General features: G+C 39.3%; 2 protein-coding genes across 3 annotated transcripts in view; both read left to right on the forward strand.

Annotated features, from left to right (window-relative positions):
* The first annotated feature begins 1,615 nt into the window (after positions 1–1,615).
* Positions 1,616–9,010, forward strand: LOC117299404 (monocarboxylate transporter 12-like). Its single transcript, XM_033782945.1, has 4 exons — positions 1,616–1,894; positions 5,301–5,444; positions 7,194–8,030; positions 8,246–9,010. Exons 1-4 carry the CDS (start codon positions 1,663–1,665, stop codon positions 8,371–8,373), a joined length of 1,341 nt encoding a protein of 446 aa, XP_033638836.1. The 5' UTR covers positions 1,616–1,662; the 3' UTR covers positions 8,374–9,010.
* A 79-nt stretch (positions 9,011–9,089) lies between these two features.
* The window catches only part of LOC117299230, a 41,554-nt gene continuing 33,897 nt past the window's right edge, over positions 9,090–16,746 (forward strand). Inside the window, exon 1 of one of the 2 annotated variants that reach the window (XM_033782698.1) lies at positions 9,090–9,167. Coding sequence is in view for 1 of the 2 variants with exons in the window: in XM_033782696.1 (XP_033638587.1) it covers positions 12,228–12,270 (43 nt within the window). In the remaining variant the exon portion in view is untranslated. Of the gene's footprint in view, positions 9,168–11,794; positions 12,271–16,746 lie in introns of those variants that run through there. The other variant, XM_033782696.1, reaches the window with a different exon arrangement.

Genomic DNA, 16,746 nt, shown 5'->3' on the forward strand with positions numbered 1-16,746 from the left:
TGACGGCATGCACCTCAGGTCACCCTAAGTGACACACTCCACAAGCAGGGCACTGGGGGCTGACACGGATGACCCCCGTCAAAGCTATTCGAACGTACCGGGGCAGACGTGGTCGACCCATGGAAGCTAAACGAACGCACCCACTATCACAATTCGTGTTCTCCGGTCATCGTCTACCGCCCACCTGGAATTCAATCTGTCCCTACCCCCGCACTCGCTATGGAAACCGCTCCTTCTCAATCGCCACTCCCACTCTTCGGAACAATCTTCCCATTTCCGTGCCTCATCTACACTGGACTAATTTTAAACCGCCCTAAAAACACACTTATTTGAATCCATCTAGAGTCTGTTCAGTTTCTGCTATTTCACCACACTTTTAATTGTAATTTTTGTTATCTTACACTTCCTGTTCAGCGCTTAGAAACCTCGTATTTAGCGCTATATAAATAAGGGAATCAATGTGCGGTGAAGAGGTTTTCAACTAGTGGTTTATCCCAACGAGGCCTGGTTCTTGAAAAAGAACAAAAAAAAAAAAAAAAAAAATATTCAACCACAGTGGTTGAATATCGATTCAACACACTTTCTTTGATTCCCATTCATAAATACGTTTTTGGTTAAAAGGCGTAATAAAGTAAGAAACTCTGTAAAACGTATCCGTTTCCGAGTGCTTGAGCTCTGTATGTTTCCACCTCCATGGTATGTTCAGTATACGAGTTGAATGTACATGTACGGTGTCCGTACGCGTGTGTTTTCCGGTTCCGTTCGTGCGCATGCGCGTATAGTCTTGGTTATTATTATCATTATTATTATTATCAACCTCTCCCCATTAAGCCCGGTTCATACTTCCTGCTAATGCGAATGCGAAGCGAATCTTAAAGGAATACGTTGCCTTGGATCGGTCGACTTGGTCTTTGAAAAAGCGTTTGTAACCTTTTGTTATCAAATGCATATGGTTAGAAAGATGTTGTTAAAGTAGAATACAATGATCCACACAAAAATGCCTCCAAATTGCACGGTTTTCCTTTTACATCGTCGGATAACACGGTCCGCCATTTATGGGAGTCAAATTTTTGACTCCCATAAATGGCCGACCGTGTTAGTTCGCAAAGTAAAAGGAAAACTACGCAATTTCGAGGCAAATTTGTGTGGATCATTGTATTCTACTTTTAAAACCTCTTTCTAACTATATACATTTTATCACAAACGGTTACAAATGCTTTTTATAGACCAACTCGTCCGATCCAAGGCAACGTGTTCCTTTAACGTCACAAATTCGCAACGAACAATTCGCAGCAGTTGAACTCTGCTCTATTCCCTTGCGATAATCGCTGCGAAAGGAGGGTGTGACGTCAAATTCGCTTCTAATTTTGAGTAATTACCAATAGTGTCACTGCCTTTAACAAGATTTATGAATGTGTTGTATTGGTATGTAACGTGACGTGCCTGAATAGAGTCATGTTATTATAACCTAAACTGTTTCAGCCCCAGGAGTAGTTGGAGCTTTTGAAAAAAAAAAAATGATTGTAGCCAAAACCTTGAAGTTACCTTTGGACATTGTGTGTCTGGAAACAAACAAAAACGAGAAAAAAACGCAAGCATTGAAAGTACGTTCTGTTGTTACAGTATAGCTAAAATGCAGAATGAATTTAGGGTCGTTCTAAAATGGAGCGTGGCTGCTTTGGACGTGTTTTACAGCGTTTAGTCGATGCTTTCCAAGATGGCGGTCTACATGGTTGGATTGCTGTGTTGGGTTTATTTATATCAAAAATGGCGTGGGGTGCTCTAACAAAAAGTATGGGTATGATGTTACCTTCCTTACAAGAACAGTTCGTCACTTCAACTTGGTTGATTGGATGGATGGTTGCTATTATAGAAGCAAGTGCGTATCTCTCAAGTAAGTATGGACACTCTCGGAACAGAATATAATAATAATAATAATAATAATAATAATAATAATAATTCTTACATAGCGCATTTCACAATAACCGTATCAGTGCGCTTTACATTAGTGCCCTGGTCATAGGGCCAATAACATCCCTTTTTAATGTTTCTCAGCTCCCTTGGGAGTATACAACCTGGGCAACAGTTTATATCGCTCCAAAGGCTTTTTTTTTTTCGTTCACAATATCAACCTCTACCCTCGCAGGTACTCATTTATTCCCCTGGGTGAAGAGAAGCAATTATAGTAAAGTGTCTTGCTCAAGGACACAAGTGTCACGACCGGGATTCGAACCCACACTCCGGTGAATTCGCACCAGAACTTGAATTCGATGCTCTGAACCACTCGGCCGTGACACTCTACAGAAAACAAAATTAAAAGTTCACAGATCTACAAATAGCTTACATGGTTTGCACAAGGTTATGGTGAAAGACTTCTCTTGAAATATTATGCCATGAAATGCTTTACTTTTTGAGAAAACATTAAAACAATATCAATTCTCGATATCGAGAATTACGGATTTATTTTAAACACATGTCATGACCAATTGAGCCAAAATTTCCACAGGTTTGTTATTTTCTATATAACTTGTGAAACACGAAGTTTGGGCCTTGGACTATACTGTTTATGCTAATAATTATTTTGATTAATTACCAATAGTGTCCACTGCCTTTAAGTTAGGACGAGTAACTCGTCCTAACTCGAGATAAGACTAGTCTTAACTCTTTGTGAAACCTACTCCTCGAGCCTGTTTCATAAATGGACTAAAATTGTCATTATTATTATTATTTATAAAGCAGGTCTATGCAATATTAATTTTGGTTTTACCCAGACACCGATATGTGTTGATACCATACTCAGTACTTTCCCGAGTTCTGTGAAAACATATCACAGGCATATTACTCGGGTGGGATTCGATCCCACGACCCTTGCAATTCTAGAGCAGTGTCTTACCGACTATACCACCAAGATTTCCCGGTAGCTAGAGGCAGTTCGAATCCTATGTTTTGGCAGCGGGTACTGCAACAATACAATGTTAAATTTGAATCGGGGACAACGGTTTAGTTTTGGTTTTTACACAAACACCGATGTGTTTTAAACACTGTATAGTTCTATCCCGATTCGTGTGAAGGAAAAAATTGTGTGAAAGCCCAATTTCATAGAGCTGCTTAAGCAAACAATTTTGCTTAAGCAAAAAAATCTTTGCTTCGTAAAATCAGATTACCGACTAAGACTCCACTCATTTGTTATGCCAAGTAAACAACAGCTAAATATAAGTCACAAGCAATGTACATGGCATGAGGTTTTGCCAGTAGCATGTGTAAACTAAGCAAGCTATTTTCGTGCTTAAGCAAATTTTGTGCTTAAGCAGCTCAATGAAATTGGCCCAGGCATATTACTCAGGTCTATGCAATTCGGCATTGGCCTTCTGTGCAGGGGCCACGCGTAGGAAACCAAGGTCTGCAAAGATTGTTTGCCCATGGTCTGAGAACAACAGAAAGGACCTTGACTTGTTATCACAAAGAGTTTTGTTTATTTTGTTTCCTTGTGTAATATTCTTTACCATGATATTGTACAGCACGCATTTTGTATCAATGGAACGACTTAACAATGGAGCTTGTGACCCGTTAACCAGTGCCATTATTTATTTGCTTTTTGTTCTGTTTCTTATAAAGCGCTGTGGTACCTTAAAAACGGTGGACACTATTGGTAATTGTCAAAGACTGGTCTTCTCACTTGGTGGTGAGCTCAATCGGTCATCGAAGTTGCGAGATAATAATGAAAGAAAAACACACATTTTTACACAAAGTTGTGTGCGTTTGGATGGTTGATTTCAAAACCTCAAGTTCTAAACTTGAGGTCTCGAAATCAAATTGGTGGAAAATTACTTCTTTCTCGAAAACTACGTCACTTCAGAGGGAGCCGTTTCTTACATTGTTTTGTATTATCAACCTCTCCCCATTACTCATTACCAAGTGAGGTTTTATGACAATAATTATTTTGAGTAATTACCAATAGTGTCCACCGCGCTTATCAAATGTCAATAAAACAAAATACCAGTTGATCGTCCGGGTTTTTCCAAAAAGACGGAATGATCAGAAGGCCTTCCTATTTTTTATTTCTTTCAAAGGTGGCTGCCCAGCATTTTTAATTCAAACTAGCCACCAATTCTCCAGTTTAAAGTCAGCACTATAAAATATTTGCAAGTTAAATGAAAAACACACAGAAAAAAGAAAAGAAAAGAAAAAAAGTATGCGGCCTCAAAAACTGAAGAAGGAGAGGTCGATAAACTGTTATTTTTTTTTTGTATTTGGCCTAAATGCCTGCTTTTATTATAATGTATACGTTTTCTCGGTCAGTTTCGGCAAAAGTACACCCAATTTGATTTGCATGCGTTCGAATTAAAGCGAATTTGTCAAACCAGTTGTTTCTGTGTTTCAAATTCAGAATTCGTGCATTCAATATCGTTTTGTGTCATTCGAATAGCAATTTGTTTAATAAAAATATTTAGCAATACATTAAATTTAGCAAAGCTGATTGGACTCTGGAAAAACGTTTAGTAATGTTTTGTGGAATGTTAAGTTGGATGTTTATTTTTTTAAATCGAATGACGCAACATTATGCCTAGGCTCAAAACGAAATTGATTGATCAATTTAAGCAGCATTCAATTTCGCGCGAAATAGAATGGTTTGGTGGTTAAATTGGCTTGCATTTACCGAGTCCAAAGTTGGGATAGCAACCGTTTTCACTATCCCAATTTAGTTACTCCCGGAAGTCCTATTTCCCAGGAATATGCACAGTTCGTTTCTTAACCCTACACTGTTAATTATTTCCCGGGAAATTCCCGGGAGTGTTTTGTAGTGTGAAAAGATCTACCTAAATGTCCCAGAAACTTCCCGAGAAAAGGGCTCAACTGGAGTATTTTAGGAAACATGCAACTAGTTCCCCGTGGAATATAGATACATTTTACAGATATTTCCATGGTAAATGTTCCACAAGTCTATCTAACCTTGCTCCCCCTGTCAGGGTGTTTGAGCGCGAGATCAGGCTTTCTGCTTGTTCTCATACTTATACTGTGGCTGTGCCGAGATGTAGAACAAAGAGCTACTCCAGTAGCTTTTTCCCTCGTACTGCATCTCTTTTGAACTCCTTGCCTGGTGCATGTTTTCCTTCATCTTATGATATTCCATCTTTTAAGAGAAATGTCAATTCCTACCTTCAGCTCCACTGAGTTTCTGCATGTATATGTTTTCTTCCTTGTAGCCCTTAACCTAGAGTGGCTTTTGTTTTGGGCGACTTGCATAACAAAAAGGATGTCTCTATAATATGATGATGTATTATTTTCTTATATTGTACCAGGCATCATGGCAACGCCAGTTAATGAGAGATTTGGCGCCAGGACTGTGTTAACAGTGTGTGGATTAGTGGCCGGTATCTCAATGATAACTGCGTCATTCCTGTCCAGTTTATACGCCATTACCTTCATCCTTACCGTGTTTACAGGTAAGTAATGACAGTGTTATTATTCACAGAATCAAACTCGTAGTGACGAGTTCTTAAACGGCCGTTTAAAACCGACAATTGTTGCCGTGTGATAAAGGCCCGAGCCGAAGACGAAAGCTTTTATCTTACGACCACGACCATGCAAGGTTTTAAACAACAATTGAGGGTATGGGTATTTGTTTTTAGGACAAAAAACAATGTCCACAGATTTACATTAAACTTACACAGTTTGAAGAAATTGATGGTTGAAAGCTTCCCTGAAAATATTATAGGTTTTCTCAGTTAATTCCGGCAAATGAGCAGCCAATTTAGCCACCAAGCTTTTTCGCGCGAAATCGAATGTTACTGCAAAGGGTCATTCGATTTCGTTTTATGGTTATAGTCAAATGTAATGTTACGTCATTTGATTTAACAAAACTATCATTCAATTTAACAATTCATCAAAGTAGCAATCAAATTTGCAGACGCTTCTTGATGCGTGTGTTACGAAAAATAATGACGATACCCTTAATTGAACAGAGAGCTGAAGGAATTTGACTTGACTCAAAACAAAATTGAATGGCCGAAATTTGTTTATATTACTGTGTGATCAGCAGAGTGTGGGTTCGAATCCCTAACCGTGACATTTGTGTCCTTGAGCAAGACACTTATTAACCATTGCTGCGTCCTTCGGATTGGACGTAAAGCCGTTGGTCCCGTTTGTTGTGTTACGTAACATAACCCAGTGCACCTTCAAAGCTGAGAGAATTGGTTAGCCAATGTGTTTCTGTTTTGAATGGCTGCATAGTGCGCCACGTCATTTATTTCAGGACATTTATTTCCATTCTAACATAATAAAAAAAAAAAAAAAAAAAAATTGAAATGAGCGGGCACAACCAAAATAACCAAAGCTTGTGGTAGGCATGCCCTGATAAATAAAACCCAATAGACCAATATGAACACTAACAAGTATAGTGATACGTATTAAACACAGAGCAGACTCTATGAGAACTTAAGGCACTGGACACTATTGGTAATAGCTCAAAATGATTAATAGCAATAAAACTTACTTGTTAATTAGGTTTTCTCGGTAAATTTCGGAAAATGAGCAGCCAATTTAACCACCAGCTTATTCTATTTGGCACGAAATTGAAAGCTACTGAAAAGGGTCCTTCGATTTCGTTTTAAGACTAGTCAATTGTACGTTTACGTTATTCGATTTAAAAAACACAAAGTTCAATTCAACAATTCATCAAAGCAGTATTCAAATTCGCAGACGCTTCTTGAGGCGTGTGTGTCTAGAAAAAGAATGACGATACGCTAAATTGAACAGAGTGCTAAAGGAATTTGACTGCACTCAAAACGAAATTGAACGGCCGAATTCTGAATTTGAAACGCAGTAACAACTGGAGAGGCAAAACAGTTTGAATTCGAACGCATGAAAATGGAATTGACTGCTCATTTGCCGAATTTGACCGAGAAAACCTATAATAACAAACAATGGAGAGCTGTTGGTTGATTTCGAGACCTCACAACTATATTTTGAGGTTCCGAAATCAAGCACTGTCACAACTTTGTGTGACAAGGGTGTTTTTTCTTCCATTATTATCTCATAACTTCGACGACCAATATTGAGTTCAAGTTTTCACAGGTTTGTTACTTTGTGAATAATGTTGAGATACATCAAGAGAGAAGACTGGTCTTTGACAATCCAAAAGTGTCCAGTGTTGTCTATTTTATAATTTGTTCTGCTTTTCTTTTACAATTCAGGACCAGCTATTGGCTTTTCCTACGTAATAACAAAACATCTTATCGGGTGCTTTTTCACCAAATCTATTGCTATGGCCTACGGATTGGCAACCTTGGGCAGTGCATTCGCCTTCGTGGCCGCTGTGCCCTTGATACAACTCTTCCTAGATACCTACGGCTGGAGGGGAACAATGCTACTTCTTGGAGGATTATTATTACATCTTGCTGTCTGTGGAGCTCTGATGAAACCACCTGCAGCTAGTAGGAGTCAAGATGGTTATGAGGCAGCTCTCACAGACGAGGAGCAAGAGACCGGGGAAGACAAAGTGGCACCAAGCAACTGCTTTGGCTGTTTTACATTAGTTTATTCTTTTACTAGAGATACATTCCAGCTTGGTTTATTCTCATCCATATCATTCTGGCTGGTTGCTCTGATGTACAGCATATATTTAATGACAAACTCTGCTTGGTTGATATACTATGTGCAGTATGCGACCGTGTATAAAGAATTCACGTTGGAAGACGCATCGCATTTCATCGTTGCTTTTGGACTCGGGAGGGGGTTCTCCTGCTTTGTGATTGGTCCGTTGGTCCAAACTGTTCAAGTTTTCAGCACACACACATGGATTGCCTTAGCTCTACTTCTACAAACCATTTACTTCGCCTTGGATCCTTGGTTGACGTCGTATTGGCTGATTACTGGAAATGCTTTTGTTTTTGGAAACGCTGTGTCAGTGTCAGCAATACTACTTGATGTTGTGGTCAAGGAGACTTTCGGCAAAGAACAGATGGGCCATGTATTTGGATGGACGGGATCTTTGGCTGGTGTGACATTTCTCCTTCTTCTATATTTTCCAGGTGAGAGTTTAAGTATACAACCTAATTCACAATTTAAAGACAAAATTCTCAAAGATAAGTGTTCTCACTTGCTGTATATAAGGCGAGAAAAACGGCTTTTACTTTCAGTCCGAAGATTCTTTATTTGTAACTGTAATAGAGAGGAATAAAACGAGACAAAGTCTCCAATATTATCTATAATCCCGATTTGTTTTAATTTGTTTTGTGCCCAGCAGGATTGATTTACGACTTGACTGGAGACTACACCGTTGCTTTCTGTCTGTTGGCTGGTGTACTATCACTGGCTGTTTTTTCTGCACTGTGGTTAAACTGGAGGCAAAAACACCATCGCAGCTCAATTTGAGAAATTATCACTAGCAGGTTCTTTGTTAACCATTAGTTCCGGTTAGCAACTGGCAAAATAAAACTGAACAATGTTTTGTTTAATTACTCATCGTGTTTAAGTTAACATGAATGTATGACTTCCTAAGACAACACGCTTGGAAAACATAGTTTAAAGTTTGAATGGACAGTGAAAGGTTGTTTATCCGCTGGATTTTTACATCATAGACTGGTCCGCTGTGTCATCTACCATCGACTTGACTTAAGCCAGACCGTCGTGTATGATATTGTTTAATAGCTGTCACAGGTTGTCTAATGGAAGCAGTTGGTAATAGTTGTTTTGTATATTGTGTGGTACTCTAAAATATAGGGCCATGATTTGCTGTTGTAAATAGTGCTAACGCGAGCTGCTACTGTGCAACTGCTGGGGCAAGCGCTACTAGCTACTGTGCAGCTGCTACAGCTACTGTGTTGAAATGTTGTAAATAGTTTGGACAGGTGGGCAAGTGCTACTGTGCAGCAGTAAAACTTGCAATGCAAGCACAAAGATTTTTTGTTAGGGGCGGTCCTTTGTTTTCCTTGGGGCGTTGGCTCTCAGGAATGTCTTGAGAATTTCACTGGTATGCTTGAGTGTAGATTGTGGTGGTGGTGTATATGAATGGGAGAAAGTGAAGTGATGTGCAGAGTACCAGTTCTGAAGTGAGTGGGGTGATGTGTAGGATGGGGAGGGCTATGCATTTAGAGTTCTGCTTGCGTTGCTACAGCACAGACGTTAAGTTCTGGTGAGGCACAGAGGAGGACTGAGCTCGACAAATCGTAATTTACTTTTAATTATGTTTATGGAGGAACCCATTGGATTGAAGTAGTATTTTTCATTCAATATAAAGCATTTTGTAAAAGCATTTTTGTTTAAAGGAATTGTTGGTCCAAAAGCGGAGAGTTGCAAAGTATTGGAGATATTGTTGAATTATTGAGAATTTCAAAGTACCGGAGATATATTGTTGAAATTATTGAGAAGTTGCAAAGTATTGGAGTTATTGTTGAATTATTGAGAATTTCAAAGTACCGGAGATATATTGTTGAAATTATTGAGAAGTTGCAAAGTATTGGAGATATTGTTGCATTATTGAGAATTTGCAAAGTACCGGAGATATATTGTTGAAATTATTGAGAAGTTGGAATTTGAGATCGAGGTGATGCAAGGCGTAGAAACTTGAATCAACTACTGGCGAGTTAAGGTTACTTGAAGCCAGTAACTGTAACTCACAAGTTTAAGAGTCGGGTTGACTCAATTTAAGGTTTGGAATGAGTAAATTTTGGAAGTTGAATTTATTGTTTTTTGAGGTGTGGCCACTGGAAATAATTCAGATTGCAGAAGAGTTGCGTTGTAAATAAATTGTAATATTTTGTAAATATAATCTCTAATGGCTTGAGTGCAAATTTATTTCTGCAGTGTTTGTTTCTTCCTCGGTTGCAACAACGACCCCGATGGGTTGGTTGTGACAATAGCCTTGACCCCAACAGAGAAATTATTGTGGGTCCTGTCCAGGAAATAAAGGATTGCTATGATAGTTAGTTTATTCATCTCGGCATATAAAACCATGTTTAGGCCACATAAAAACAAACAAATTGTTGATCGTCCTCGCCCGACCGTTCAACCCCCTCCCCCGCAAGAACATTTCTTCAAATATTACTTGGGCTACAACTGTGCTTAGTTGTTTGAAAAAGTTTACAGAAAATGTCATCTCGGAGTTAAATTTGTTTGACAAAACTATTGAAAACATCATGTGATGATTTCTTTATTCTTGATTTCATAAAAATGGCATGTCAACAAAACTTTAAAAAATAAATTAAAAAAACCTCCCTCCCTCCCCAATCCGCAAAAAAAAGGACAATCAACAATTTGTTGGTATGTGGCCTTATACTATTATCACCGTGAGGTCCCTATGCGATGTAAAAGGAAACGATCAAAAGGGCGGTATACAAATAACACAGATATGTTTTTAACCGGGGTTTGAATTGTTCTGATGTCTCAGTCTGTTTGACAACCTCTGAAAGACTGTTCAAAAACTGAACAGATGCATATTATTTGAAAGAGCGTGAACCGTACGACTTGGTTTTGATAACTGGGGGAGTAAGACTTGACACAAGCCAGCCTTAGTCAGTCGTGTATAATATTTTATGACAACCTTATGCACCAACATTAAAAATAATGGTTTTCTCTACCAAATTTCGGTATGAGCAGTCAATTTAGCCACTAAAAGTTATTCTATTTCGCGCGAAATCGAATGCTACATAAAAATGGTCATTCGCTTTCGTTTTATGATTAGTCAATAATGTAATGTTGCGTCATTCGATTTAAGAAAATAATCATTCAATTTAACAATTCATCAAAGCAGCATGCAGACGCTTCTTGAGACGTGTGTGTCACGAAAAAGAAGGAAGATACGCGAAATTGAACCTAGTGCTTAAGGAATTTGACTCGACTCAAAACGAAATCGAATGGCCGAATTCTGAATTTGAAACGCAGTAACAACTCAAGAGGCAGAACAGCTTTAATTTGAGCGCATGAAAATGAAATTGGCTGCTCATTTTGTCGAAATAGTAGTGTTAAGTGGCTTTAAAGTCACCTGGAAATAAATATTTGTTTCTTCAAACATTAGGGTATTATTATGTTTATGAACAATAAACTAAATTTTGAGTAATATTGTTTGTAACGCTTTATATGTAAAAAAAAATAGAGCAAGTTGTTTGGGGGTGACTCCGCCTACCCCTTTTGTGACGTCAATCCGAGGCAGACTTTGCCTCAATCAAACATGTGAATAACGCACAATTACACTGCCCACCAATATTATGGCGCATGCAAGATTATTCTGATGATGACGTCGGGTGAATTGTGTCAAATGGGTGCGTTAGTTTAGCTTCCCTGGGTCGACCCCGGTCTTTGACGTCATTCCAGGAGCTACCCGGGTTAGACCCCATTTCCCTGCTTGTGGAGTGGGTCACTTGGGGGAGACCCGAGGTGCATGACGTCATCATGGGAGGGCGAGAGTGCTCTTGTCAGGGGCTCACCCACCCGAGTGAGCAGCGCGGAGTCGACCCAGGGAAGCTAATTGAACGCACCCCCATAGAGGGGGCGAATACTCCCATGCCCCATCAAGTAGCATACGAAAAAATTAAGCTACTGTCTGTGGGAAAGTCTCTGCTAGGGTCGAAATGTCCGGCCATTGCATTTATACCATAGATCATTTTGGTTGTTAAATTGATTGCAACTGTTACTTATTATTTATACAAATATCTGGTGGACAGATATCTCTTGACGGGTCGGCCCTCCCCGAGCAATGTGATCGATTCAGAGAATGCTGTATTTTTTTATTACACGGCGCCCTCTGTTGGTATTGGACTATCAACAGAGGGCGCTGTTCAGAGAAGGCCATCACATCGTCAATGTAAACTGTTTTAATGTGTGTGGTTCGTTGATCTTTGAATCATCATGTCTCATCAACTGACAACAACAATATTTTATTGTTTGTACACATGTTTACCCATCCGTTATGGTTAAACAAAATTTAGAGCGGGTCACCGTTAAAGACTTGACAGAGTATTAAGTGTACACTACCAGCCTCTGTGCTGCTACCAGCAACCTTTCGTTATTCGAATAAACTGTCACTATGTCAGTGTCACAGAAATTACGTTGATACAGTGAGTTATCAGTTAGTTACACACAATCATATCACCATGCACATATTGTGATCAGCACACCAGCAGTAAACACCTTATTGACTTTCTCAATCTCACTGATGACAGCTTCTTGTTCAGTCGCCAATCCATCGGCAATTATGGCCCCAATTTCATTTGTTGTCCTGACTATTTTGAATGAAGGGTGAACTCATCATGGAAGAACGTGAAGAAAGCGAAGGTATTTACTATTTTGTTATGTTTTTCAATATTAATTAATTAGGCTAAATTCTGTGCAGTTACTTTTAAAGGAATACTTAAAATGTACGGAACCTCGGGCTCTGGTTCTAAGACTTGGTCTACCATGTCTACTCTAGTCTAGAACTATTAGGTTCGCTCCGCTATCGTCTCCATGACACTTGTGTCCTTAAAAAGCAATAGTCAATACACTTTTAAACCATTGCTTCGTCTTTCGGATGGGACGTAAAGCCGTTGGCCCCTTGTGTCGCGTAACGCATGAGAACCCAGTGCACTTATCGAAAAGAGAAGGGGTCCGCCCCGGTGTTCCTGGCTGTGGCTGCTGTATCGCCATAGCACCTTGTAAACCCCTACGTACAAGGTGCTAAATAGTTGTCTCAGAATTCATCACTTCAATAGGGCCCCTACCTATCTTTCTGAAAGTTTGTATGTATATTATAATATATATACTCAGCGCCTTGAGTACCTTGTTTGGCTATATTTATACTTCGATATTATTATTAGTATTATTAAAATGACGAACTCTATACTATAATGGTTTTAGGCAGACCCAGTATGAGTATAGTAACTGGGGCGCTGTACTCCTTTTTTTGTAATTTTGACATTCTCTGTCTCTGTTCTCTGTTTTCTGGCAAGACGGGCGCGCTGTCCGCTTACGATGCCCGCCGTTCACGATATATAGCGCACACGCACTGCCGCAAAACACCCCTTCTACAGAATGGTTTAGTCCAACTCGGTCGTGGCTCGGCAGTTCGGCAAGCGATTAGGCTTGTGCCCAAGTGACCAAAAGATAAAGCATTGAGCAAATTGAGAAGTAAAAAAACGTTCGATTCGGCAGAAAAACAATAGTGAGTAGCGAGCAGAAAATGTCCTTTTTTGGAGATGTTTTTATTTTATTATAGGCCACACAAGCATCTACTTCTAAAGGCTCCCCCGTGAGCCGTAAAGGGGTCTAATATTTTGGGCTTCCTTAACGCTATGCGTTGATAGGTGAAAGTTTTACGACCATTAGCCAGCAATAACTGAAGTTTCTTTTGTACTACACCACCAAAACTTTCCCCACATACTCAATATACATTCATAGGGGCCTAATGCTTGCATTTCCTTTTTGTTGAGTGAAATTAAAAAATATCGTCAAAAAAAGCAATGCCTCAATCAAATCCTGTATAAAATTGTACATACTGGGATAATTTCCTGTTTCTGTGTGCACACGTGTTTAGCCAGTGCCACGATCCCTAGAGGGCGCTGTCTGTTTTGGGGGGTTTTGCGCTGTTTTTTTGTGTGTTACAAGTGTTGGCTGCTTGCAGTAAACGCTTTAGAACACAAGTCCAGATTGTACTCGTACGTTTACTGCGCTGGTGTGCAGCCAGGGCCAGACAATATTGATTTCGTTTGTATACAGAAATGAGCAGGATACCAGTCACAAATTGTACATCTGGCTGGTAAGGGTTGTTCGGCGTCCACCCCGTGTTTAAAGAATGTCCCAATTCCGAATTCATAAAGTGTCACTTTACGGCCGAGTAAGAATTAATATAGGCCTTTAAGTCCCCGATTTAGAATTCACAGTGTGTGTGATCCAAAGAACAGGCAACACAACTTCATTCCACGACTAGAATTGATTTCAAGTCTGAGACTGCGGTTATTTATGCATCAGGGGGTTTTAGAACAACCCGGCAACAACTTTACAGTGTGTATTCTGGTTTAGCAAAACTTGTTTTTGTGCTTTTAAAACTGCTTGTTGTGCTTTTCAAAGCAGGTGAAATTGGACCCTGGGTATAAAGCTCTATCTTGGTATCAAATTTAAATCTCTTTGTTGCTATGAAAGTGGCCATTGTGTAGGGCAGGCCGTATGCGCGTCTAAATGCGTACACCCATCAATGCGTACACCCATCAATGCGTACACCCATCAATGCGTACACCCATCAATGCGTACACCCATCAATGCGTACACCCATCAATGCGTACACCCATCAATGCGTACACCCATCAATGCGTACACCCATCAATGCGTACACCCATCAATGCGTACACCCATCAATGCGTACACCCATCAATGCGTACACCCATCAATGCGTACACCCATCAATGCGTACACCCATCAATGTGTACAACCATCAATGCGTACACCCATCAATGCGTACACCCATCAATGCGGCTCACAGCGTTCCTGGTTTGATCATAGAATATTTAATACCTCGATCGGCCGCGTATACATGCACTCCGATCCACTGACTGTGCAGAAAAAATATGGGTTCACCATGGACGCGGTAAAATGTCACATGCATTTGGTGGCGCGCAGAATAGACAATGCCAATGTGGTGGTGTCACCAGTTGAGTGCCCTTATGCTCACCTAGAGGTAAAAAAGGCCGTTCATTGGCCAAACCTGTGTGCCGCGGGTAGAAATCTGTGCGTCGTCTTTAAAAACACTGGTTATTCCACTGTATTCTTTCTGTGACGTAATTTATTGATTTTTGTGATTTTTTCACCTGCCCTTCCCACAAATTCAAATCATGCTGCTAATAACAATATCAAAGCTGGCTTCTTTTTGCGCTCATACATAATGTTGAGATACACCAACTGTGAAGACTGCTAATAACAATATCAATAAAAAAAAAACTGGCTTCTTTTTGCGCTCATACAGATACACCAACTGTGAAGACTGGTCTTTGACAATTACCAACAGTGTCCAGTGCCTTTAAAGTAATAACACTAATTCCTATTTAAATATCTACACGTACACAAGATTAAAACAATCAAACAGGGAACTTAAAAAAAAAACATTTTCCCTTTAAAACAAAACCAACTGTTAATAATTGGTGTACTAAGAAGTTATAGGCCCTTATTCTTCCTGCACATCATGGCTCCCGAAAAGCGTGACCACTAGGCCTGGGCGAATTATTCGAATATCTGGTTTATGGCGAATAGGTTTTCCTATCCGTAACCGCGAGAATGCCTTTTTTTTCTTAACCGGATATCCGCAATGGGCACGAATACCTTTTTATAAACCGGATAGTTCTGTAATTACAACCAAGTAACCGGATATTCTTTAATATCCGAATATCCGCGGACGTCGGGCGACAACTGATAGGAATGTTTTGTGTGAATCCTTATGAAACTTCTATTAAGACAGCATAAAACAGCATAAATTAAGTATTTAACCATGCTCACCTCCATGAAGAGTTAAAACAATGACATTTCTGACGTAATTTGTTCAAAGATTACGAAAGTTTTCCTTCACGTAGAGTCAATCACGATCAAAAGAAAAAGCAAATCGCCATCTTTAAATTAGATCCGGTTATTTTTATGAATGAACTGAGTGACACTGTCTAAAACTAATATCAATCCGCCCATAAGATCTCATTCACAAACGAACAGCGCCCTCTAGCGGCGAAAAAAACTATTCGAATATCCGGTTAATTTCGGATAGTTGGCCAGCGGTATCCGAATACCAAAATTTTACTATTCGCCCAGCACTAGTGACTACCTATTGAAATTACTTTTTTGTACCTTAAGGTTTGTTTTATTGTTAAAATATGCTTTAATAGCAATCAAACAGTTCACAAAACCAAACGTAAATGTAGGTTGTGCTTTTTCTTTAAAAAAGCTGTTTATACATTGGTGTGCATTACACCAGTGCAATGCATCGATGCAAGCTTTGGTCTACAGGTTACATCCCATACACATGACAGTGAGAATTTATAATTGGAATAAAATAATCAATATATCACACAGTTGGTATTTAGTCACGTTGGAAATAAATGGAAAACAAGGGTGTTGCTCTCAACAGCTGCAACCAAAAGTATAGTAGAGAGGGTTAAGGCCGTGTAAAAAAAAAAACATGTTTGGCGTCCAGCTTTCTAAAAAAAAAGAAAGGAAGAGGACCTTTGTTAATTAATGACTGCCCGAAACACTTTAAGTATTTTCTTGATGAGATCGTTAAAAAACATACTTTTTTCCTATTTTACAAAAAAAAAAACTATTAAAAAATAAAAAATATACAAAAGGAATCATTAAAAAAAGAAAAAAAAAAAGAAGGAGGAGGCGGCCTCTGAAAAAGGGAGCGGGCGGGTTTGTAAACATGTTTTTTTTACTTTGCCTAATCAGTGCATGACATTAGCATGACCACAATAGAAAATGAATAAAACTCAAAACAATGCAAAGTGACAAATACTGTAGGAATTGGGCTTTTCAGTGGAATTTGTCAACACCTGGTTTTATCTACGAATGTAGTGAAAATTGTGCTGCTTTGAACTTGTCTGGTTCATACGCGTGGAAGATTTCGTCTGGGAATTCTACTTAGCAAAATGTTGTGTTTTGTGGTTTGCAAATCATGATATTTGAGTAAATGCAGCAACTGAGTGCAGTTTTGTGTAGCATTTTGCACTGCTCTGCAATGGAAATCGGTCAACTGTGTACACCCATGACTTTTACGACAGCCAAAGTTCTCAGAATGATGTG

This window comes from Asterias rubens, chromosome 14 (genome assembly GCF_902459465.1).
Source record: "Asterias rubens chromosome 14, eAstRub1.3, whole genome shotgun sequence".
Lineage (NCBI taxonomy): Eukaryota > Metazoa > Echinodermata > Asteroidea > Forcipulatida > Asteriidae > Asterias > Asterias rubens.